Source organism: Melozone crissalis, unplaced genomic scaffold (genome assembly GCF_028551555.1).
Source record: "Melozone crissalis strain CALT ecotype California unplaced genomic scaffold, PUWL_Pcris_2 ptg000012l_1, whole genome shotgun sequence".
Lineage (NCBI taxonomy): Eukaryota > Metazoa > Chordata > Aves > Passeriformes > Passerellidae > Melozone > Melozone crissalis.
Genome location: NW_026535790.1, coordinates 13,473,453 through 13,499,877, shown reverse-complemented (window position 1 = coordinate 13,499,877; position 26,425 = coordinate 13,473,453). Strand labels below are relative to the sequence as shown.

The following is a 26,425-nucleotide window of genomic DNA, read 5'->3' as shown; positions in this document are numbered from 1 at the left end:
AAGGGAAGAATTCATCTGGAAGAAGCTCACCTGAATCATCACATCCAGATCATCAGAACTCCAGGTTTGTCAACTTTAGAACCTTTCAGTTAACATTAACTTCTCCTGTTTCAAGGCCATAAAATACCACTGCAGGGTTTTCCCCACTCTGTCTCTCTCCCAATTTCCTTAACATCCCTTTTTTAATCAATAAGCATCAAAACAAAGAATCAGTTTTTCTCTTTTTTATTATTATTATTATTTCTAGCAGACAATTTACATAAAATTCCCCTTTTAAGTTAGTGATTCATAACTTCCTGCAATAAACTACTTAAGGAGCAGCTTTGGTAAAGAATGGAATGAAACAACCAACCAAAAAAAAAAAAAACCAACAATCACAGCTGATTTTGAAACCAACACAATTCACCAAATTTAGATTCAAAAGAAAATCTGCCAAGCTGTATTTTCTCAGTGTTTCCAAATATTTCACCTTCCTCCTCCCTTTTCAGGTTTGTGCAGATGTGGGAGCTGCATTCTGTCAAGCAGTTTGTCCTGCTAGATCATGGAAATCCATCTTTACATGATTCGTAGCCCTTGGATGGAGGACTCTAAAGTCTTGAAGGAGAGAAAAAAAATCTTAATTACAATCTGCTGCAGTAGCTTGGGCTAAATAATTCAGTGTACATGTTAACAAAATGAAGTAAAAAACATGAATATTTGAAATTAGAATCCAGAATGGTTTGGGTTGGAAGGGACCTTAAAGTCCATCTCATTCCAGCCCCTACCATGGCAGGGACACCTTCCACTGTCCCAGGTTGCTCCAAGCCCCATCCAACCCGGCCTTGGACACTTTCAGGACCAGGGGCAGCCACAGCTGCTCTGGGAAGCTGTGCCAGGGCCTCCCCACCCTCACAGGGAGGAATTTCTTCCTTAAGTAAAGGATTTCTTTCTAATGCAAGAGCCAGAGACCACAACAGTCATTCCTTTCAAACTCAACCATGTACAGGCCAATGATAGAGACCTAAAACTGCACTAAAGCAGCTCAGAGATCACCTCAACTTCTTGTCTGACTCCTGTCCCCACCAGAGCCCTCTGGCACCACACAACACAGACAATCTGTCCCTTCCCTGTATCAGATCCCATATCCCAGTTTTGGGAAGACCAACAGGGACCTCTGTTGGCCAGGCCTGAGCAAAGCAAGCATGGACATTAATACATCATTTTAGCATTTTCAATATTGTATTTTCCAGCTGTTAGAGACAACTTTTTGCTCCTTGGGTAAGTTAATTCTGAGAGGACAGGGCCATGTTCTGCAGCAGGCAATGAGCAGAGCCCCATGGGATGGCAGAAGGAAGAGGCAGGAGGTTGTGTTGTACTAATTGTTCCTGCCCAACTGTGGCTGAGGCTGGAGAATGAAAGAATTAAGGGGATTCCTACAGGGACATTAGTAATTATATTAAAAAATAAATCTGCATTATCACCATCTGCTTAACAAACTGCATCTGCATTTATGCAGATTCTTGGGTCAGTTTTTTTATGGACTTCACTAATGGTTTTGAATATTCCAGTCTGGATTTCCTGCTGCTACTAAAGCCTGGCTTGGGGCTGAGCCCCAGGAGTTGATACTAGAGATGAAAAAAAAGAAAAATCTATCACCCAGCTAGTTCACACAAACATGGTAGTAAAAGCACATTTTTACCTTGAAATCCCAGATGGTCATTGCTCCATCGATGCCGGTGGTGCAGAATTTCCGACAATCCCGTTTGTCTATCTCATAAATAGACACTTGGCTGCAAACAGAGAGTGAGAGCTCCAACACCCATTCCAGAGAGCCAGAAAACTGGGAAATTTGGGTTGAATTCTACTCCTACTCTTTGGATGGAGACATGACTATACCAGAGCCTACACTAGATTCTTGGTAGAATGCCTCAGAAAAATAAGCCAAGAAAAAGATGCTGAAAGCTCTTTAATGGCTTGGGGAGATGAAATGTTTTCCTTGAATAAAGAGAAATTGCTAAACATCCCTGGGGATAACTCTTTTAATGCAAAGATATTTTTTACCCAATTAACTGGAATGAATCATTTTGATTAACAGAATTGCGGAATGGTTTAGGGTGGAAGGGACATTAGAACTCATCTAGCCCCACTCCCTGCTATGGGCAGGGACACTTTCCACTATCCCAGGTTGCTCTAACCTGGCCTTGAAAACTTCCAGGGATGGAGCAGCCACAGCTTCTCTGGGCAACTTGTGCCAGGGCCTCCTCACCCTCACAGGGAAGAACTTTTCTGTATGTTTAACCTAAATTTTCACTCTTTCAGTTTGAAAACAGTGGCACATAATAAATAAATACACATGACAGTAACATCTGAAACAGGAAGTTGGGATGTGCATTTCAGGTGGATTTTGCTGGCTGGATTTTGCACAGTGCCTCCAGCCTCTTGGGAACTACCCACATATTTGATAAGATAAGCTGTGTCCAAGGGACACAACACATTAACCATGAGCAAACAGCTCTAGGTATGTCAATGATTAACCAGCACCCACTTAAATCCCAGAAACAGAGAGCTGCTGGGGAAAGACCACAAGGGATACCTGTAGCCATGATATTTTCTGAAATATCCCTTTGCTAGGATTTTTCTCCCGAGAAGCCAAGAGAAACAAAACGTAAACAATAATTATCTGCTGCTGTGGAATGCAGCATGTGGATCTTTGATTGGTCCATCTTGGCTATTTCTAATTAATGGCCAATCACACTCAGCTGGCTTAGACTCACTAAGAGTCAGGAGCTTTTGTTATTAATTCCTTCCTTGCTAGCCTTCTGATGAAATCCTTTCTGCTATTCTTTTAGTATAGTTTTAATGTAATATATATCATAAAATAATAAATATAAACACGGAGTCAGATCCTCATCGCTTTCCTCTTCCTGGGATCCCTGCAAACACCACCACAGATAGCTTGGCTGTACCAGAAGGGTGTAGCTGGTAAGTGCTGGCAGAACAGGCTGCCTGGAGAGCTCTCCCTGCCCTGGTGCTGGCAGCAGGACACTCACGTGATGCTGTTTTGGTGCAGGGTCTCCAGGGTGGTGTTGCGATCCTCCGTGGTGGCTCTTTTGTCCATGTTGCGGAAGCGCTCCATGGCCGAGATGTTGCGCTGGATGCTCTGCTTGGGAATGTCCAGTTTGGACACGAAGCTCAGCAAGCCACGCTCGTCACAGTTGAAGAGCATCGGGCAGCAGTCGTGGCCCTGCAAGCAAAAACCCATCAGGAAACCGCACCTCAGCATTCCCTGCCCCTCCAACAGGCAAGCACTGACGCAGCTGGGCACAGCTGGTTTAGTGTTATTATTAACTGTGCCAAGTACGGGGTTTTCTCCCCCTCCAAAACACAACAAAGCTCCGCAAGGAGGAAATAGCAAACACTTACAGCTGCCACCACGCTGTTCTCCGAGACAAAGGACACGCTCAGGAGTGGGAGGAACTCTGTTTTCAGCTGCGAAACCCTGAGCACAAGGACATTTGTTAGAGGGATTCACTGAAACCTCTCATTTTCGGCTCTAACAAAAAATAGGCACCGTTCCCACGCAAGGCTGGTTGGAAAAGTTAAGGTAGCTTGGCTGTCCTGTGGTGACAACAGAAGGTTGTAATTTTAGCCTAATGAAAGTGTGCTGGAAGATTTATAACAAAACCAAGTGTTCCAGGTGAAAGGCTAAGGTTACCAAAATTGTGTGTAAACAGGGGCAAGAGTTTAAAAGGAATAACCCCAAAAATGTCTGTATTGATGAAGATATTGATTTCATTTAAATATGAAAAACACTTGAAACTTTGATGCTTGACATCTTTGCAGAGGCAAAAAGCCTTGATGTTCATTTAAGTCAACTTTTGCCATTAAGTGACAAATAAAGTTTCTTAAACACTTTATAATGAATTACATCAATAGAAATATAAAAATTCTTAAACACTTTATAATAAATGATATTCCCTGACAGGTACTTACACAACCGTATTGATCAGAACCACAATTCAAAATTAATCCCAGCAATGCCTGGATGATCCCACACGCTTCTGCTACCAAAACATATGGAGGATCTCATCCTTCCTGGCTGGAAAGCCAAGGACACTGCAAAGTTATGCAGATCAAGAGGAGCAGCAGAAGGAGCAATTGTTAGTAAAATATTTTTTTGGAAGGTGTAAGTTGAAACTTTGCATCAGCAGCTTCTTAAGGACAGATGTTGAAATTAATATTTCATGAACTTATTTTCCAGATTATGGTTAGGGATGTGGTCTTAGTGCAGGCAGTGAGCATGGATTCTCTTTGAATTGGGAATAATGTCTGGAATATTGATTGGAACATTTTGTATTGCAAATATTATTTTGAAAAAGGAAATATTGTTTCCCTGGTTACTCAGTGGAATATACCTTTTTTCCTAAACGCCTCTTTTTTCCCCACCAAAATAAATCGGCTATACTTTTGCCAAAGAACTCTTACAAAGAATTTAAATTATATAAATTATAAAAATTTATATCTGTAAATCTATTAAATTGTATAAATCAGCTATACTCTCACCAAAGGATTCTTACATGGAATTTAAATTATATACTCTAAAATTCACAGAAACAAACCTTATTTAGAGAATATTTGTATAAGCCTCAAAGAGACCTGGAGTAAAACAGCTGACAGAGGTGCGAGCTTGCAATCCCAATGTTCCACATGGAACCACGGAATCACTAAGGTTGGAAAAGACCTTTAGGACCCTCAGGCTCACAGCAGCAGCAGCAAGGGATACTCACATCATGTTTTTGGAGGCATCAGCCACGGACACGGTGCTGTCGTGGCTGACCCAGGCCAGGCGGTTGCCGCTGGCGGAGAAGCTGACGCTGTGCACCCACCCTCCGCTGCCCGCGCCCCCAAACTCTGACATCAGCTGCCCAAAAGGCATCTTGGAGCCCCAGGGAGTGCTGGCTGGCTTTTCATCCACTTCCTTAATGTAAGCAGAGAACACCCTGCAAATAAAAAGAATCTGGTGTGAACAAAGAGAGAACAAAGCTCCTGGGAGCATGGGGTGCGTTTCATGTTGGAAGGAGAGACATGGGTCCTGATTCTCCCAAAATAAAATATTTTGGTGTCTTTGAACGAGCCTGGAAGCAGCAGTACAAAGGGTGTAAAAGCACACAGGTTTCTCATGAATGCTGCTCTTGTACCCTCTCTCTTTTTTCCAGAAGATGGCACAAAAATACACATTGTCAGTGCATTTTTCCCCGTGCCAAGATTTCCCTTTCATCCTTTTGCGGGGCTAACAGCTCTCCAGAGTCAAGCCTTCAGCTAGAGAAAACCCAGGAATGGCACTGTATAATTGGAAGCTAATACAAACACCTACAAAATTACCCACTTTTTAAGAACATTCCTGTTTTAGCAGCATTTCAAAGAAAGAAATGTGATGTTCTAAAGCCAGCAAAGGAGAGCTGAGCCACTTTCTTCCGGCTCATTATTGCAAGAATGCCTTGAAAACCTGAAATACTGCAATGTTTTTACAGAATTTTTTTTCCCAGCACTACAGTTTTTAAGGTATGTTTAAATAGAAAGCCTCCCCCTTTCATCAAATTCCTTCTGCATGATTCAGACATGCCACAATATGGTGTTCTTGACTGTTACCATGGAATTTAATGGGACGTCACAACCATAGGATTTGAGTCCATTGAACAGGAGGAGCAAGGCAGCTACACCATGCTACTACCAGAGGGGAAAAAAAAAAAATCAGTGTAAATGAGAAACTATAATCAAATATTCATGGTTGCAGTCACACACAAACAGGAATTATTTTATAGTGAGTTGAAGAAAATGTAGCCACCCCTTCCCTGTTTTTTGTATCTTTTGTGTGGGGGGGGTAAACACTTCCAAAGGTACCTATATTCAGCTTATTTCACTAAAGCTGCTCATATGGAATGAGAAGGGTTTAACTGCAGCTATATTAGGTACAGATTTTCAGGGAATTAAGTATGGATATATATTTGGCTCTATTAGTTTAAATATAATCTAATGATAATCCTTTAAAAATCTGAATTTTATAGAGCTTCCTAAAAGGATGGTCTCTTAATGTATGGAAGTAGGACAAGATGTTTAAAGCAACAGCCTTTGACACAAGCCAGGAAAATCATACCTAAGTAGGGAAGACCTTGAATTTAACTGTTACTTAAAAATATAAGAAGTCTTCTCCCTTATTAAAGTCTCTCTGTCTTTTAGAACCAAAATCACCTCAGCTTGAAGGCCCCAGCCTTCAAAGAAAGTTGGGAAATGACTTTCATTCCCTCAGCAAGAACATAAAATCATACTTATGTGTGCTTGTAGCTATAGATACATATGTATTTCAGATAAATATAAGGGGAGCTCATTTATCTTGGCCAAGCACCAAAAATCTCTGCTGAATATCCAGCAATTTGCAGCCTGCCCTCCATTCCTTCCCCAAAATGTTTCCCATTTAGCTGCTTATTACGTGGCAGTGGCTCTGGCAGATCCATTTCCTAATTTCTATCAGGACAGGTGCACACTTCAGGTAGCTTTATTTTTTTTTAATATGGAACTGAAGGGAGAATTGGAATTCTGGAGATCTGTACTCATAATTTACAAAAGAGAATAGTTTTTCATGGTTTTGGGGAAGAAACAGAATCCTAGAAACCCCCACACACACATTTCAGGTCACCTATGTCAGAATCCTGAGGCCCTTTATGAAACCAAATTTAAAAACTTCCACATGTGAAAAGCAGCTGTTTCTGTTTCACATCACCTATTTTGTGACAGGAAGTGGATACATACAGTTCATCTAATTTAAACTGTAAATAAGGCAGGAAAGAGGAGACAACTCTCCCCTCTCTTTCCCAGCTTCCATTTAACATCTCTCCTTACATGAAAAGGCATCAAAGGATGGGGTTTAGATGTGAGGGTTTCATTCTGAATTAAGGTATGCAATAATCAGTCCCACCTCCCCCTCCTACTCCTCCTTAGTCATTTTTAGTACACACTTTGAAGCTTAGAAATTGCCCTATTACATAAAGAATTTAAGAAAAGAAGCTTTCATTATCATTGAAGGTACAAGTGATTAAGCCAATGTGGATTCAAGTCAGGCCCTGCAGGCTCCCCATGCAGAGTTCCCTGCAGTGACCCCAATCACTCAGCACAGAGCAGTTTGCAGGGCCCATCCCTCACACTCTAATTACACAATCAGTTGCAAAGTCTCCCCCATCCATCTCTCACACCAGTCTGCCTTTAACAGCTTTTTTTTTAATGGTCTTCAAAAATCTCTTCTATTGTGTTGAGTTGCAGGTGGATCAATTGCTTGACTCTGCTCCTCACAGGCAAAGGGGAGGAAACAAAGAACTCAGAGAAAAAAAGATGGGATAACACCTTTGGGAATGACCAGTTACTCTGAATTTTGGAAAACTGCACCATTAGGGTATTGCTTTTTAACCTCTAACTAGCAGTGCTGGTGTTCTACAGGATAACACCTGATAATCCAACTTCAGCCTAATGACCAACTCTCAGCCTAAATGCTGTGTAATCCCCAAAATTCAGGTGTGCCCCTCAGCAGATCCATGCTGGCAAAGTCAGGACACAGCAGCACCAAAGCCAAGCTGGATATTTTATTTTGGTACCAACAGCAGTACACAATGAGCCACCTTTTATTTTAATAGCATGTGCAATTACCTGATGAACATACTCAAGCTACTGATTTGATCCAGTAACCCAAACTGTAGATAAATGTTTTGGTTTCTCTCACCTGCACTTGAAGTCACAGGATCCTGCAGCCAGCAGGACATTGTTGGGGTGCCAGTCCAGGCTGAGGACAGTGGAACGAATGGGCTTTTTAATATGTTTGCTCACCCACCTAAAAAAAAACCAAACCAAAATAAGACATAAATTTTATATGAACATGTTTTACCTGATTCCTACAAATCCACGAAGCACTCCTCAAAAAGATTTCTTCCTGTCAATGACTAAACACATCAGTTTTGGAAGAAACTTCATGTCCAAATCTTTCACATTCTCTTGTGCAATCTGTGAACTTTATGGTTAGCTTAAACTTTCAAATACTATGAACAAACTCATTAAACATGCATCTCTTCAGCTAAGTCTTATTCCCCTTCAAGCTGATTTTTATGATGCATCAGATGGAACTTCTTGATGTGAATTTTGCCCAGGAATTGCCAGGTCCCTTCCCCCAGTGAACACACGGTCAGCTGGGACTGTGACACCGAGCTGAGCAGCACTATTTTCATGGATCACCAAGCACAAGTCCTTCTCCAGTCCTACCAACAAATTTTATAGTCGCATCTCTTGCCTATTGACTTTTCTACTGTTTAAAAATACAATAACTATAAAACACAACAAGAAAATGGGGGGACTGCCAACAACCCAACCAGTGCATTCATCTCAATTATCTGCAGTGCAGTGCAAAGTGGTCCTGCTGCTGAATTCATCAATAGTGGCCTAAATATGTCTCAGCAGATTTGGTTTATCTGAACTATTTACAAACCAGTAATGAAATCTATTATTCACTTTATAGCCTTTGAGGTGATGGCGCTTTTTCTTTGATTTTACTTCCATCAGACACAAGTTTTAAGGTTCACAATTTACAAATTATATTTCTTTAGCTTACGGAGTCTTGATTCTTTTGCAGACAAGTGAGGCAGAGAAAAAATATTGATAAGTGAATATGCTGGAAAGCATAAAAGTCCAAAACAATCTTTAAAATGTATTTTGCAGATGGTGCCATTGTTTTTTCATCTCCACATGGCATACCGCACAGAGGACACCTGTGTTTTTGTGCCTGTTTATGCAACTCAAAGTAAGAGATACACGCTGATTTCAGCCACAGATGATACAGCAAATGTAGCTCCAACACAAGAAGACCAGAAGCATGAAGTTTAGATGCTAAAATGAGAAAAACGTTAATGGTGGAAATATCTTTGTGATATTCCTATGTGAAATCTATAAACTGTGTTAAAAGTACATGACAAAATGCAGAACAGGTCAAACATCTAACAGATGACCATGGAGATGTGACAGAATGACAAGAAATGGCCCAAAATAACAGATACAGAAGGAAGACTCCAGTGAAGATCTCCTCATTCATTCTGGCACAAAGAGAGGGAAGGAAATATTTATCTTTTTTCAACCATAGAGTTATAGTAATGAAATCTTTACTCCACAGAAATTCTTGCACTTTCAGAAAAGCAACATATGTTTATGGCAGTCAGGCAGAGCACATCCACGCCAACTTGTACTGGCTGAAAATAGGCAAAGGCCTTTAGGTGCTACAGGAGAGTGAAGAGAGAGAACCTTATTCCCCAAACACTGAAGTCCACAAAAGAACTGATGAGGCCATCCCTCAACATTCCCTGAATATTTCAGGAATTAGTAAAATAGTAACAGCATTAAACAGCTTCAGCTTTCCCATACCGACCCTAAAGACACAAACCCAGCTCACCAGTCATTTTCAGACTCAAAGTAGCACACGGATATGAGTCGAGCTCCACTGCCCACAGCAAACTTGTTCTCCAGGGGGGACCACTTGACGAAGGTGGCGGCGCGGTTGATCCTGAGGATGACCAGGGTGGGTTTCCACACGCCGTCCTTCTGGCTCCACACGTACGCGTTGCGGTCGGCGCCGCACGTCACGATGCGGTCGCTCTTGGGAGCCCAGTCAATGCCTGCCAGTGAAGGGGGCACAGGAATTCATTTTCCCCTTTATATTAAGGCAAAACAGAGATCACCTCACAGCTCTCTGTCACAGAATCCCAGAATGGTTTGTGGTGGAAAGGACCTTAAAGGTCGTCCAGTTCCAACTTTGTGCCAGTGCCCATTCACCATCCCAGGTTGCTCCAAGCCCCATCCACTTGGACACTTCCTTGGACACTTCCAGGGATTCAGGGGCAACCTCAGCTTCTCCAGGCAATCTGAGCCAGGGCCTCACCACCCTCACAGGGAAGAATTTTGCCACATCTAACCTAAATCTCCCCTCTTTCAGTCTGAGGTCATTCCTCCTTGCCCTGTCACTCCAGCTCCTGACAAACTGATCACTGACAGTTATTACTGTTATGTCATTCCCCTTCATCTCTTATTCTCCAGGAGCTATTTCAAGCTGTTAGGGATACTTGTTTCTCCCTCTAGCTTTCATCAAAACTGCAGATCCCAAATTCCCAGATCCCAGGGATTTGGTGGCTGAGGAAGCACCGAGGGCTGACCAACAGGTGGAGCTCTGCAGGCCGGCCAAGGCCTGTCCACCAGCACCCTCCAAAGCTCTGACTTGTGCAAGATCCCTCTGAACAGCTGAAACTCAGCAATTCTAGAACTGCACAACCTCCAACAACAGTTTGTGCTTGCTGCCAGACTGCAGCCATGATCTAAAGTTTAGATAACAGGGCTTTTTGGTTAGCTGTTATCAATCTTTATGCATTGACACAATGCTTACATTTTTTTCATGCCTATTTAAGCTGTGCTACAAGAAAAGTTTACCAAGAAAAAAATAAATTCCAACAATAAAATAAAACCTTTGATAAAGCTGCCATTGCTTCTTTTCCCTCCTAGGCAATGAAGGATGCTCCCAACTGGAAAGTCTTATGGGAACACTATTTTTCATCTTTTCTCGAGCATCCTTTGGGATGCAGTCCTCAACTCTCCTACCACAAATGATGTATCAGTGGTTTTCCATTACTACATTCAGTATTAAAAATATCTCTTAAGCTCACAAACTGAAAGTGGGATAAAAGCTGTGGAAAGAATTTGCACTAATGTTATCACATAATTCATACATTGTTTACTTCAAAATAGATTTATGCTTAAAAAGTGAAGAGCTTGGTATTCTGAAACTGCAGTTACAAGAGTTCTAGCACTGCCTTTGAAAGAGGGACCATCCTGTCTCTCTTTGCTTCTCCTGCCCATCACACCTCCTCTCACCAGCCCTGGTGCTATTCTGATTTAGGCCAAGTTCAGATTTTTAGCTCAGCAATAAACAAGCTCTTCCTGTGAGTGAGCAGAGGCAGCTCAGCACAAACCTGAGCCACACAAGGACCTTGTCGCCTGTGATCAGGAGCTGCAGTGACAGCAGCTGACTCACTCCTGCCAGGGGTTACAAGCAGTTTGCTCAGTGGCTCTTCTGTGTGTAACCACAGCTTAGCTCCACTCTTTACAACCAGCAGAGTGTTTTATACTCCAAAGGCTCACACTGTGCAGGAAAGCAGGGAGAGCTCTTCTCCCAAGTCATTAATATTTGGCTTCTAACACTAACAGGTACAAGCAGAATGTCTTGAGGGGACAGACTTAATTTGCAATGCAGCCCAAGCAACTCTTCACAAAGAAGCAGGGATAGTTGCACTCTTGGACAACAAGACTTGGAAAAATTGAATAAATTGAATAAAGTTCCTGCAAAATGCTGTTGGACTGATACTTCTGCCCATTAGTGAGCTGAGAAGAGAATTTGCTGCTTTGGGCATGTGCTTGTATTAATTACTTTCACTTCCTTAAGAGCATAAAGCCCTTTTAAAAATATCACCGTGGAAAAAAAACCCCAACCCAGTAATATGAAAGAATGCCACAGAAAAATCACATTTTTAAAAATAACACCTTGTGACTCATTGTGGTAGCTCTTCTTAATTTCCATTGTGGATGTACAGGGCCTGCAATAAATGTGCTCACTGATGGTCTAAGTCCAGGACTGACCATTTCATATGTTTATACAGTTCTTAAAAAAGGGTATTTATTGTTGGAAACCACAAAGCAATTCTACAGTTGTATACTTGATGAAATTTTAGTACTAGCACTTGAAAGGGAACAGCATGCATCACGGTGACACAAGCAGATTACTTCAGCAGACTGAAAATGTGTTCTCATTATGTCATTAGGGATGAAAAATAAGCCATAGATAAGAAAAACTGGCTCAGTAACTCCACTGAAATGTCTGGAAATGAGATAGGGCTTTTCTTCCTAACATTCACTGCTTGCAGCTCAGAAAACTGCTGCAAGGCTCTGTCTAAGTGGGAATGCCAACCTATAAAAAGATCTATTTACTCAACACTTGCAGATTTTCTGTTCAGAATCTCAACTGGGGAAAGCAGGAGGGGTTGGAAAACTTCATGTGTGGCTCAGCACATTCTCACCTGTAATGTGTCCATTGTGTTCCTTCAGCTCGTGAGCCTTCACCCACTGGTTCCCACTCTTCTTGTAGATGTGCACTTCATGGTTATTAGGGCTAATGGCAATCTCTTGAAAGAGGAAATAAAACAATCCAATTGTACAGAAGGCTTTTCAGTAGCAAATGCTATATTTGGAAAGATTTTCCCCATCTAAAACCTCTATTTACAAATTTGAGAGCATTACATGGGCTTTGTCAAGGAAGGGCAAAAATCCCTGGAAAATCTCCAATAATTATGGACAAAGCATCATGGAATGGTTTGGGTTGGAAGGCATCTTTAAGATCATCCACTTCCAACCCCCTGCCATAAACAGGGACACCTTCCACTATCCCAAGTTGCTCCAAGCACCATCCAAGCTGCCCTTGGGCACTGCCAGGCACAGCTTCTCTGGGAATTTGTGGGAAGAATTTCTTCCCAAAATCCCACCTAACCCTGCCCTCTGGCAGTTTGATATTGCTACACATATCATGGTTATGAGTACCCTGCACAGGAAGGCAACACATTTGGGACACAACAATCCACATTATATAGAAAACTTGGCCAAGAGGCAAAGCTTTGTGGAATACCAGAAGACTCAATTACCTCCTATGCCAGAGTTCCAGCAACAAGCTTAGAAAAGCTCAGATTTTGGAAGACTTGTGCTTTTTGGACCAGAAGTAGAACATTTAACATGTAGAACTATGTATCTGATCACACCTTCCATAAATGTGACCCAGAACATCACCAGATCAAAAACTGACAGCAGAAAGATAACAGCAATTGGAAAAAAGATAAATTAGAAGTGAAAATGAGCTCATTACTTACGAGTACGGTCTCTGTTCCAGGCATGGCAGGTGATTGGCTCCAGCAGGAACTGATGCAGAGACATTCCGAGTTAAAGAGGTTCCTATGTTGTAAAAAGTGAGAAGGCTGAAAGGTGTAAAATTGAAAACAAAACACTTCAAAATGAGAGAATTAATAAAACCAAGTTTACCTTCAATATTTACCAAGCATCTTTCAGTGCAGTGCTACAATTAATTTACAGATCACAAGTAAATAAATACAATAAGAATGCTCAAGAGCTGCCTGCGTCACATCCCAGATATTTTCAGTAGGATGATGAATTTGCATCGTCCTGCTTACATTAGCTCACTGCAATTGCCCTAAAAGCCAGATACACTTGCTGCTTTGTGTATCCTCACAGACAAGAGAGCAGGTCCTCAAGAAATCTAATAAACCTACTAATTTTACTATGGAAATAGAACAATTAAAAAAATAAATATCTAGGACAAAGGTCAGCGAACTGATTCTAAAGCCTGACTTGTATTCAGGCTCACAGGCAGCCCTACAACAAAATCTTTTTTTCAAGAAGTCAAACTGATGTGTAACTGATCTGCTGATATATTATTTGATAAAACCACTTATATGTATGCTAGGGAAAAATTACTAAGATTAGTAATTAACTAATTAGTAATTTCTTCAAGTTAATTATAGCAGTGAACTGTTTGATAATCAGGCTTCTGCCCCATGAAACTCTAAACATTAAAACAAGCTGAATCATTATAGTTTTTGAGTATTTCATTTAAAAATGGCTAAATACCTACTTTTTAAAGTGATGGCTGTTACAAGAGACAGTGCTGAAGTTCTGCAATTGGAGGCACATCCATCCACAGACACAAAGTTGTTTAAAATGTTTTTATTGTATTATCTTCCATCCATTTATGCTGCCTTTGGTTAATACAGGGCATAGAATAGTATATTTTAGAAACTAAAATATTTTAGACATTAAAGTATTTTAGATACCAAAATATTTTAGGTATTAAAAAATAGTATTCTGTGTGCTGTATTAACCAGAGCAGCATAAATGGACGGAATAAAAACTCAAGGTCACCTGTAATAATAAAAATGTGCTCAGCTCAATACATCCAACTTGGATTGTCAATTCCTTTTGGATATTCCACTAATTTTCACACTAATTTATCACTGCCTGATGGATCAGTGCATTTTTACCCCCACATATCCCTCCTAAAAGAACCATCTCCGTGATGTCATTCCAAGACATCCACACCCATTTCAGCCTGGAATTACAACATACCCAATATGGCCATGTTGGCAGAGGGTGGAGCCTTCAGGACAAGGTAGGAATTTGGAAGCAAACAGGAAATGAATGGCAATCCAACAGAAACTTGGGACTGAAAGAAGGATGAGTGTGCTCTTAGGGAGCTCAGGAGTTACTATCACACCATCAGTTTAACAAATGCCTTGAAAATGCTGGATCTCAGAGCAGAGGTGAGACAGTTTTTCACCAATGCAAGTAATTGGAGAGACTTTTTATTTTATTTAAGGAAATCAAGCACTGTTACTCTAAAAATATGCAAATTATGGGTGCATTTCATATGTACTTGAAATACAACTTTTAACAATACCAAAGCTTTTAGTCCAGCTCATCATTTTAACCAGCATGATTTTCATGGTTCTTATAATAATCACATTCCACCAATCAAATGAGGTATTAAATACACACAGTCCTAGGCAAAATAATTAATTATTTTTTGTTAATCTGAAAATGTTGCTATAATCTGGGTTACCTCTGCCCTTGGGCAGCCATCATTTGAGATTCCACATGTGGAAGCAAAGCAATTGCAAAGTGCTTTTTCCTGGATCTTGCTTTAGCTCCTGCCAACATTCAGTAGCAGCAGATTTCCATATACAGGAAAAGTTCAAGAGCTGTTCCACCAACAAGGAATGCTCAGCCTTTGCTACTCTTTCCGAAATAAAATGTAAAAATATCCAGTCTCCTCTCCCCAAGGAATGCAGTTATTTTGAAACACTTTCTATCACAACTGTAGTATTTTATTCACAGATTGGCATTACATATAAAATATGGTCCCACCCTAACTCCTAGTTCAGGTATTTTTACTCACCTGCTCCCAAAACCTACTCAAAGGTGTATGATCCATTCCTTCCCATTGATTGAATTACTTGAGCTCCACAACTGGCTACAAGAGACTTTTTTCCATTTTGGTTTAGTTACAAACCCATAAAACACAACAGTGATGATAACCTCAAAAAGCAGTGCTATTTCTGTCTCCTGATAGAGTGCTATGCTCTTTGGGAAGATAAATCTTTAAAAAAGTTTTCCAGTTATATTTATTCCTTACTAATATACAGACAAAATTCAGCTCATATTTCTCTTGGGAAAATACTGCTGGCTTTATGATTCTCAACAAATTAATAGCCTCAATGCCTTCCTGTCATCCAAACCCAAAATCTCACATGGGGAAAATAATGGTATGACTTTCTTACCAAGTGCTTAATGCAGCTCTCCTTGAGTTTTATTTCAAATGGAAAGCAACTGACTTTGAGTTTCAATAAAATATTTTTAAATGGAGAAAAAAAAAGGGAAATCTTGCACCTTTGTAGAGCAATTCTTTCAGTACAAGGCCTGAAAGGATCGAGGCTGGGATGTACAGCACTCAGCTGCTGTCACCTCTTCTGGGGTGAGAAATATGTGAATGGTACTTGGCCATTCCTGGACAAGCAGCCAGCCAGGATACACTCAGAAGTGGAGATGGAATGCGTGTGACAGCGAGAAATGGATCTTTTTAATCCTTTCCCCCTCTCGGAGCACCCACACCACTTGCAAACACCTGGAAGCCAAGCACCTGCGCTGCAGGACAGCCTCCCAGCACTGTCACTGCCTCCCAAGGCACTCAGCGCGGATTTCCCGGGGGGTGGGCGGCTCATCTCGGGCACCTCCCGACACCAGACACCGTTAACAATCAGATATCAAGCAGATAAATCCGCCGGGACGGGCACGGATTGTGAGCTGGGCCCTGCCAGCACCGGGCACGGCGGGGGCCGTGTGGGCACAGCGGGGAATGTGGGGGGCACAGCAGGGGAAACGGGGGGCACCTCCTCAGCCTCGCCTCTCCCCGGCCCCTCAGGGCGAAGCGCCGAGCGGTGCCCACCGCCTCACCCTCAGCACGGCGCCCGCAGCCCCTCGGGGCAGCGATGCTGCGGTGCCTCCCCCCCGCGCTCCCCTCACGCCGGCGGCCCCGCAGGCTCCCCCCGGCCGGCGCCCATCGCTGCCGCGGCCGGGACTCACCTGAGGCGGCGGGGGCGGAGCGGGACTCGCGGACTCTGGGCAGTCAACGCGACTCCGCTCCGGCGGCGGGAGAGGCCGAGCGGGCCCGGCTCTGACACGGGCGGCAGGAAACGCGCGGGGCGCCTGCGCCGCCAGCCCTCCCCACACAAAGGGCGGAGCGGCGCCTGCGCGGCCCCTCAGGGCGGGGCGGCCGCGGCTGAGGAATTGACAAGGTAAGGAGAGAAATTTAAGGTCATAAAGCCCGGCTAGCAATGCATCCCCGCCATTGTGTGCCCTAAACCGCATCAGGCGAGCGACTCTCAAACGCCTCCAGGGGTGGTGAGTCCGCCGCTTAGCTGGGTGTGCTGTTCCAATGCCTGACCACCCAAACAGTGAAAAAATAAATTATAACATCTAACCTGACTCTCCAGTGACTCAATTTAAGGCCATTTCCTTCAGTCCTCTCACTGCAGGCACGGTACAGGAGGCTCGATCTCTCTTCAATACACTCTCCTTTCAGATCTACTGCTGTATTCAGCCTGGAGCACAAGTAAAGAAAACAGGGGGAAAAGGGGGGGGGGGGGGGGGGGGGGGAAGGAAGGTATTTCCCCCTGCCCTGTTGTTTCTCTGAGGAGAAAAATAATAAAGATATGGTTATTAATTGTTCCCAGTAGATGACTCCCAAAATACAGAGGTGCCACAATGCTGGACATGTACATGAGTTTGGGTCCCAAACAGCAACACTCATAACCCATCCTACAGGATACATTCCAGAAAATCTATTCTGGGATAATCAAGACAAAAGGCACAAATATCAGAGCAAATAAACCCACACTGAGTCTCCATGCAACTAACCAAACCCATTTCCTCAGCCATGGCTTATAAGGTTTTCTGGACCTTTCATGAGCCTTTTGCCCTCCTCTGGACATGCTCCAGCACCTCAATGTCCTTTTTGAAATGAGAGACCAAAACTGAACTTGGCACTCAAGATGTGGTGTCACCAATGCCACGTACAGAGGGACAATCACTGCCCTTGTCCTGCTGGCCACAGTGTTCCTAATTGCTACCTTATGCATCAAGAGTTCTCTTATTGTTATAGTGCAAGGATTCCATATCACCAGAGCTTTACACCATCTCCATGTTTCTCAAAGACAGCTCCTCTATATACTGACTCTTCCTGGTCCTTGCAGTAGCCAACTGACTCCTGGTCCCACCAATCCACTCTTTTATACCACTGTTCTGGTTGGCTACAGGTGTGGCCAGTTAACATTAGGCCTGCTCCTAATTTTTAGTAATTGGTTCAGTTGCAACTCTTTGGGGGATAAGATTACATTCTATATCACCTTCATACTATATCCCCTACACCTGATACAGGGAAAGGGGACAGGGCTGCTCTGGAGCCAAGCTGGGAGAGCTGGGGAAGTGTTCAACCTGGAGAAGAGAAGATCCAAGGAGATCTTAGAGCCCCTTCCAGGACCTAAAAGAGCTCCAAGAGAGCTGGAGAGGGACTTTGGACAAGGGATGGAGGGACGCAACACAGAAAATGGCTTCAAACTGAAAGAGGGCAGGGTTAGATGGGATATTGAGAGAAATTTTTCCCTGTGAGGATGGGGAGGCCCTGGCACAGATGCCCAGAGAAGCTGTGGCTGCCCCTGGATCCCTGGAAGTGTCCAAGGCCAGGCTGGATGGGGCTTGGAGCAACCTGGGATAATGGAAGGGGGATGGAACTGGATGATCTTTAAGGTCCCTTCCAACCAAAGCCATTCCATGATACTATGACTGAGGGTTGGAATATCAAAATAAGTACATGAGCAATAAATTGCCCTACTCTTAATCCCCTCGAGGAATTGCCTCCTCTTTGGGGTCTCATGGTTTATCTCCTTCAAACCTGTGAAATTTTGTGAGCTCAAGTACAACAACAATGAACAAAAAGGTTTGGGAGAATGGGGAGAGATAAATGAGCCACAGATATACTGAGGAGCAATAGAGTAGTGAGTTTAATTTAAAGTCTGAGAGAAAATAAACAATTTATAAGCATCTCAAAGGAAAAAAAGAAGGTGAATGCTGGCCAGTATGGCTTTGTCAGGAATGAATTGAGCCAATCTAATTTCCTCTTCTGGCAGCATAACAAGGATTGCAGATAAGGGCAAAGCAATGTATGTCATATATCTTGATTTTTAGTAGAGTTTCTGACACTGGCTTGCAGGATATTCTAATAATAAACTGGGAAACCTGTCTAGATTATACTGCTCTAAAGGAGTTGCAAAACTGGTTGAGGGAAGAAGTACTTAATATCAGTGCTTGTATAGGGAATTACCTGTGCATTACTCATCTGTGATGCAATAATGCAATTACTGCATCTGAAGCTGAGATCAAGTTCAGAATAAACACAGTGGCAGAACCAGGGTTCAAAATGGGAGCTCTGTGGTAAAAATGGGATGTGGTTGAGCAGCAGGTGCTTTGCTGTTCCCCCCAACACCATCAGATTTACACCACTGGGAATAGGGCAGCTGTGCTGCAGGGGAGGGTGGAGGGGCTGCTGAGGGTCGAAAGCTGAACAGGAACAAAAAATATCTTTTTGTAGATGAGATAAATACCACACAACACTATGTAAGTGTAAAGGTAAGAAAATCTGAGTAACACACACAAAGGGATCCTGCCCTGCTGAGCTGCATTAGAGGAACATTAGAGTCCTGTGCACCAGAGGAATGTGGATGATTTGGGGGAAAAGGTGGCAATAATGATCAGGGCCTTTGAACACAACCTCAGCTGAGCCTGTTGAGCGGACAGAAAACTGAGGGAAGATGTGCATAGTCTTGGGAGAGATGAAAGGCTGCTGCTCTGAGGAAAGGAACAATTTGTTCCCTTATGGCCACAGGGTAGGGCGAGAAGTCATAAACCGAGATAACAACGAGGCAGATCTGGGTAAAAATTACCAGGGACTGCTTTGAAGTAGTGAAGCCCTGTGTCAGGAACTGATCTGACAGGATGGAGCGCTGCTCTGAGAGGTTTTTAAGAATGGATCTGAAATATTTGTCAGGATGGCAGAAGTGCAATACAAGGTCTTGTATCCAGGAAGGAGGTGAGGGTGGATGGCCTCTGTCAGTAGTCCTGTGGCTCTGTGGCTGCAAGATGTGTAATCAGTGCAGCCCTTATTGGTTTTACAATAAACCTGCCCCAGCTGCAGGGATTAAAAGCACACAACTAGGCCGAGCAGAGTTACATAACTGCAACAAAATTACATTTTAAGTACGGTTTTATGTTTACAAAATAACTTTCACCAGATGGAGGGAGGGCGTCTAAATGAGGAGCTCCGCAGAGGTTTTAAGCATTAAAAGCTAAGACCCTGTCTCCAATGAAGCTTCCCAAAGAATTTTCCACCACTGCTCCTGCTGTAGTGATGACACAATTGCTCTATGCTAATCCAGAAGGATGCTGATGTTTTTGAGATTACAGCCTCACAAGCAAGGCTGAACTGATTTTAGTGAAAGTGGTTTAGATGCAATCTGACCTTAAGGTATATATGAAAAAAATATTTAAGCTGGGACATCCTCATTCAGCTACAGGGTAGCAGCTAGTCAAAAAGATTTTCTGGAAGCAGGCTGTTAGATACACAAACAGGTAATTGGTGAATGGAAAGTGTATTCTAGGTGTGCATTGCCACAGGAGCTGTTTTTGCCTCTCAGGTTGTTTGAATTTGCTCCTTCTGTGCTCTCTACCCTCCTGTTGTGATGCCTTACGTCTTGAGTTTGAGCAGAATACAATGTTCTGCCGTCTGACTGTGAAAAACACAAGTTTCCCCCCATACAATAAACCTTAAGACTATGAATAAAGGCTATTGATGAGAGGAATTATTTGCAAGAGATGACCTGGATCACATCTCCCATCCTTGACTTGAAGAATCTTTAATCTCTGCTAGCACAGATCCATCACACAGTGTTGGATGAGTTCCATCATTCCAGATATAACAAGGATGTATTATTTGCAAAGTTTTGGGTCTGACACAGAGATAATTCTTTTGTCTGCAGATTCTTTCACACTTTTTCTGTCTTATATTATTTTGAGAAAAGATTGAAAAAGATCCATTTGGGGAGTAGAAGAATGCTGCTCCTTTTCCCCTTCTGTTTTACCATTAGTGAAAACATCTGTACTATCCATTAGCTGTTCCAGGAGTACCTCTGTGCCTAAAGAGACTTGTGGAATATCTGTGTTCCCTTTCTCAGAACTGCATGAGTCAGCTGGTGTTGAGAACACACCTATGTTTTCCTCACTCCATCCCACACCCTTTTCTGCTCTAATAAATTCATGGCAGGTGAATTCAGACACGGGAGCTCCAGCTTCCCTGAGCCACTGGCACAGAGGGAGAGGACAGAGGCGTTGGATAACGTCCCCAGGAAGGAAAGCCTGAAACCTCTTTTTCTTGTGCAGAATTTTCAGTCTCCACACAGAGTTTCTGTTGCTGACTGGCTGTTTCCTGTTCCTTCATGTGAAGAGGAGCAGAAAGACAATGGATGTGCCATTTTGAGGGTCAGAAACAGGATAATGGTATCTACCTCAGAAATTTCAAGTTACTCATGCTCTGGAGTTTTGTTGAAAAATAAAAGTCATGCTGCTGATGGCAGCACACCTTCCAAATTCTCCTTTGTGGGTGTAGATCAGCTGCTGAGACCAGTGGCCTGTTCCTGCTGCATCCAGGCACCATAAAGATTCTGATGGATGAGTTCTGCACTGGGTGCAAAGTGCTGAAATTCCCTTGTGCTCCAGTGGGTTCAGAGTTCCCACATGCAGCTTTTCTGCCTAGCCTGGATTTCCTTGAATTAGTGCATTCCCTTTGGGACATATTGGTTGTTAAATGAAAATGTTCCTTTTCAGGTATTTGTGCTGAATGTGGAAGCTAGGTGCAGGAAAGAGTTTCATAGCTGCTCTGTTGGAATAATCTTTCTAATATATTTGTACATGTTTTTTTCTACCCTGGGGTTTCATAATGGTGGGGTTTTTCCCCCTCCCCTCAGGGCTAACTGTTCTGCCTATTCCTTCTTGACTTACAGGTCTTTTATTGCAATTTAATAGTTCTTCTTAATCTTTTCCAGGTGCACATAATGATCCTGCTCTTGACACAGATCTTTTGCCACACAGGAAGACTGTGAGGAAGGTATGAAACAGATTGAGAGCACAGCTATTTATACAGATCATAGAAAGCTAGGATATGTAGATTTGAAATCTGTGTGTTACCTTCTGAGAAATTTTGCCATATCTTTAATTTTATTGTGTATCACAAGCTGCCTTTCTGAAGGCTGGATCCAGAATTCACTGAAATCATTGGAAGTAATCCCTGACATTTTGGACCACTCTAGATCAGACCATAAACCAGGTGGTGGGGTGCTTGTTTTGAACCACTGGACTAGTCAAAGTTGTTATCCCCACCTGTTATTAAATCAATAGTTTTGATTCTAATGACACTTCAGGCTTTTATTTCCACCCTCCAGTGGAAAGAAGGTGGCTGACTGTTTGCTGTGGGTGGAGGGTGAAGGCATTGTCTGAGCACACAGCAAGCACAAAGGTGGCAGAAGGCTCGGTGTCAGTCTGGGAGGAAATGCTGTGCATTAAATCCCCAGCTAGCTGTGATATTTGGGAAGTGCCAGTTGTCAGCACAGTGCCAAAGGAGCAATCTGCTCAGTGCTGGCAGCTCTGCTCTCCTCTGCCAATTCCAAATGCCACTGACTCGCTGGAGAGGGAACCCAGCCTACTCTTTGTTGGAGGGCTGATAGGTGTGAGGAGTGGAGTTGTGTAATAAGTGAAAGAAAGGACAAATCAAGAGGAAATGGAGGAATTCCTCAGGGTGCCATCTGTGATGCAGATTACCAGGGAGGCAGAGTGAAAGTGAATTTCTTCTTTTGTGGATTAATTCTGCCAGGCTGCAATCAGTGAGCTAACATGCATCCTGCCTTTCAAGATCATAAAAAGCAGTGCAAGTGCTGACATCTATTATTAACACTGCTTTCAAATCAGCACTGGAGAGAAATAATGGAATATATACCTGAAAGTTTCCAGCTACCACCAGAAAGGGCAAAGGGTGGGGAGGTGACTTAGATCAGCCACAGCTTTCTCTGCTCCCTCATCACCTCCTCAGTGCTCGCTGATGATTTCCTTGTGCTCATTAGTAAAGTGTTGAAGGTCAGGCCCCAGCTTTCATTTAATAGTAAACAAACTGATTTTAGAGGGCAGAAAGAAGAGACTTAAAACATCTTTCCTATCTGCTCCTCTCTTCCATTCAGCTGCCAGAGATGATTTATGAATGACACAATGATACACCTCTGAGGCAGAAATAGACCCTGTTGTTTACCAAGTCCTGAAGTCTGCATCCATTTTTCTGAATTTCTGCTGGATTTGAGTTTATATACCAATATTATTTATTTCAAAGCTCTGCTGCAGTAGCAGCAGCTGGCTTTAGACCTGACTGAAGCTGTATTTGATTGCTTTCTCAACAAACACAGTCTCTGCTCCACAGTTTATGATATGGATGTGTCTTTTTATCTCATGGAAAATATAAGCCCCACAGCTCATTTAGTGCTTACTGTTTACTGATATGAATCATTGGAGGACTGTTATTGGTGCTGCTGTAAAAATAATAATAATAATAATAAAAACACACTATGGAAGGAGAGTTCCAAAGGCTTTAATAGAAAAATTGCATTCTGGTAACAAAGGCTGCTCTTCAGCAAAACAACATCATGTAAATGTGCCACAGTGTTCCAGAATGCTGCACAAGTTCAGTGCTATGTGGATTTTATATAACAAATAAGTTTTAAAACCCCAATTTAGTATGGAGATAGCAGCTCACCTGCTTAAAATGCATCCTTTTATTATCAGTCAATTGGAGGGGAATGTATTGGTTGTATTTTTTATCCTATTCGAATAAAAGCCACATTTATGACTCAGTTTTTATAACCATTGTGCCATAATTGCAGCTGAGAAGTGCTTCTTGGGTTATCAGTCCTTTCCAGAAGTTACATTCTCCTCCTTGGAAATGTTATCATGGGTGGTCTTGATGGAAAAGCACTGCAGACTCTAATGGGGAATGTTAAAGTGGCTTCATAAATCTGTGCACAAACTGAAGTGGCAGGTATGTTATTTCATTCTGCAGTCTGTAATGCAAGAAGGCTTCAAATTTCACTACAATGGATTTCACTGGGGGCTACAGTCCGTGGAAGAAATCTGAGCACCATGGAAACAACTGTAAAACTCTGGTTTCAATGGAGGCAGAATCTTATGCTGTCCCTTTTAGGCTGGTTTTTCCCTCAGCAGTGTCTTAATTGTTCCACCAAATTTGTTTAAAGTCTCTTCATAAGCCTTGCTAGGAGTAAAGCTGGGCCAAGATGGTGCTTTTGTGAAAATCCTGTTATGAGTCTAATATTTTTAAAAACTGAGCTCTTCATATTCCATAGAATTATCAGAGCTGCCTTATAGACCACTGATATTTATCCGTTATTTGTCTAATCCTGGATTTCTTACCCAGAGTTAAGATTTAATGTTAAAGCACACACACATGAGCTCTCTGATGAGGTAGCTGTTGCATAAGGAGTTCTGTTTTCTCTGTGCATGGACACTGAGCTCATCATGCTTTCTCCATGACCTCTGCCTGCTCCTGGAATTTTTCGGAGTGCTCACTGCCCTCCAGGTCAGCCTGCACATCTCCCACTTCTCTCTGAGGTGGGCAGAGGCAGCACTTACAGCTCCTGCAGCTCCTCATGCTGGTGAGCATCCTCCTCCCTTTGCATCCAAAGGTCCTGAGAGCAGATGAAAGATTAATGTAAATAATGAAGGGAGAGGATGCTGAAAGTTGTAGGAGGTCCCTCTGCAAAGCCATTCTTTAAGGTGATGCCAGATTTTATTTTAAAAAACCCAAAACTTAAAACCAAACCCCATGAAAACCCCAGCATCATGTTTGCCTCTCATTGTAGCCACACTGACTTTAAGAGAATTGTTTCTGATTGAGGCTGATGTAAGTGAGCACAAGTTAGGTTTGAGTGTGTGTGTGTGTGTACATATAGATGTGTATGGGGAGATAGAATCTTTGTTGTAAGTCTTTAAGTTACTAGAATTGGATTTTTGGCAGCAGTTGTATAACTTCATTCCAACAAGAGACAACTTTTTACTAATTTGCTTACTTTGTTTTATTTTAGCAATGAAGAGCTGAAGGAAGCTCTCTAGTTTTACATCTCTGTTAGTTTCCAGTCCATTTCTTGGCTATCCTATTCAAACAGCAATCTCAACTTCTCTTAAACACAGAACATTTTTGGTTTAATTACATATAAATAGTTCTTGGGTTTTCAGTTTGACAAAAGCTGTTAGTAATGCTTGTCTTGTATAAGATTTGTTGAAACTACTGCAGATTGAAATTGGTGTGAGTGGGAGAACCAGGGATTTTGAATATAAATTCCCAGTGTGTTCAAGATTTCTGTCTAAACAAGAGCTCATAATCCTCTGCTTTGTTACTTAAGTGTAAAATAGAGCTGGAGTTATTTTCCATCCAGTTTACCTGGCCATGCTGTTGCAGTTTGGTTAGGTCTGGACAAGCTCACTGCTGTTCCTGCTGGCACAATCCAGCTGCATTTCCATTCTGGGCAGGTCAGTGGCCATCATTTCCAGGCAGAGCTCTCCAGCACGCCCCTTCACTTCAGTCTCCAGACTCGCCTGCAGAGACTCAATTGCATGCTGGTGAGTGTTTCTGTGGACTCCAGTGAAGCATATGGTACAGCAGTCTGTTATCTTGAGTCTGATCCAGCCCTTGTATCAAATTATTGCCCACCAAGTAATAAAAATATAGTGACTTTTCAAATCTGTTAAAACTGAGATACCAGGACTTTGTACCAAGCCATTCACAAATACCTCCTTTTAAAACAGAGCTGGAGAGATTTCAAGTGGTCATCCTAAGAATGTACAGGCTAAAATATGGATCAGCTCCTGCCAAACCAGTCCCACTTGATGTGAGACCAGACTGCATTTAACTTCCAGTAACAGAGACCATAACCTCCAGACAATCTGGTCCAAGCAGTAATTCCCCTTAATGATTATCAAACTTTCCTAATGTCTAACTTAAAATCTCCATGCTGCAACCTTATTATGTACATCATGTAATTATGGTCTCCGTGATTATACATACAAACTCCATCCAGTTATAAATGCAAAATCCATCTGGTGGTGTGTGGGCAGCAGGCTGGCAGCAATCTCTCACATCTGCAGCATTGATACCTCCAAGGAAGTCTCTGCTTCCTCCAGTGCCACCTGCAGTTTGTCCTTCTCAGTCTCCAGCCTCACTGTTTGCAAATCCTGAGTGTTCTCCCCTCCCTTCCTCAGCTGATTGATCAGATCCTTAATTTCCTCTAGGGAAGAAAACAGATATTTCATGTGGTAGGTTTATTTCAGGACTATGAACTCTCCTGAGTGCACCAGACAGATCATTTGACTGGAAATAGCATGAAATGGTTTCAGTCACTTTTTGTCAGCTGCCCTTTTCTTTCACTGCTAGATATTATCCTGAATTTCTGAATGAGCCCTGCTAGCTGCATGTGCTCACAGAGGTGGAAGAATGAAGCACACTAATAAAGAGAATTTTTTTCCCAGTTTTTATCCAGCCTTCCCCTTTCCCCCTTTCAGATGGTTGCTTTCACAAAATGGGAACAGGACGCCACATCATCTCCTGCAGCAGAGAGGGGCTCTCTGCCAGTTGACAGAGGTTGGGGGAGAGCCCAGGAAACTCTGGGTGTGTGCCAGGGTGTCCATCACTGTTTTCTCTTGGCCACAAGGACAAGAGACTGTAGCATCTTCTAAATGTTTGCAGTATAATCTTCCAGACAGTCCTATAAGAGATCAATTTTTGTAATTTACAGAACTGTAAAAAAAACCACAGGGGGGTGGGGAAGGGGGAAGGTGTCACTGAACAGCCAGCAGGGAGAAGGGATGCAAAGAGGGAGATTGAGAGAAGTCTGACTGACTTGCTCTGCACTGATTGCTGGAGATGCTGAATCCTCTCCACAGAGGTTAAAGGGAATATCATCTTCCCAGGGTAAAGCTGGCTGTTGCTAACAGCCCCCCCAAGTGAATTGCTCAGAATTAGAGGATGCTGGTAGCCAGAACGGGCACTGCAGCCTCTCTTTTATGGCACCAAATTAATGTCTTCAGAGACTGAAGGCAGTGC

General features: G+C 42.7%; 1 protein-coding gene across 2 annotated transcripts; it reads right to left on the bottom strand.

The window, feature by feature from the left end:
• Nucleotides 1-209: 209 nt before the first annotated feature.
• Nucleotides 210-16,385, bottom strand: ARPC1A (actin related protein 2/3 complex subunit 1A). 2 transcript variants are annotated; one of them, XM_054270721.1, is made up of 10 exons: nucleotides 16,249-16,385; nucleotides 12,966-13,070; nucleotides 12,126-12,230; nucleotides 9,458-9,680; nucleotides 7,748-7,855; nucleotides 4,767-4,979; nucleotides 3,403-3,478; nucleotides 3,030-3,223; nucleotides 1,679-1,769; nucleotides 210-594 (listed from the first exon to the last, which is right to left on the bottom strand). In XM_054270721.1, exons 2-10 carry the CDS (start codon nucleotides 13,027-13,029, stop codon nucleotides 556-558), a joined length of 1,113 nt encoding a protein of 370 aa, XP_054126696.1. In that variant the 5' UTR covers nucleotides 13,030-13,070; nucleotides 16,249-16,385; the 3' UTR covers nucleotides 210-555. The 2 variants fall into 2 exon arrangements, with proteins under 2 accessions (XP_054126696.1, XP_054126697.1); XM_054270722.1 differs by having other exon boundaries at nucleotides 12,966-13,047.
• Nucleotides 16,386-26,425: the final 10,040 nt, after the last annotated feature.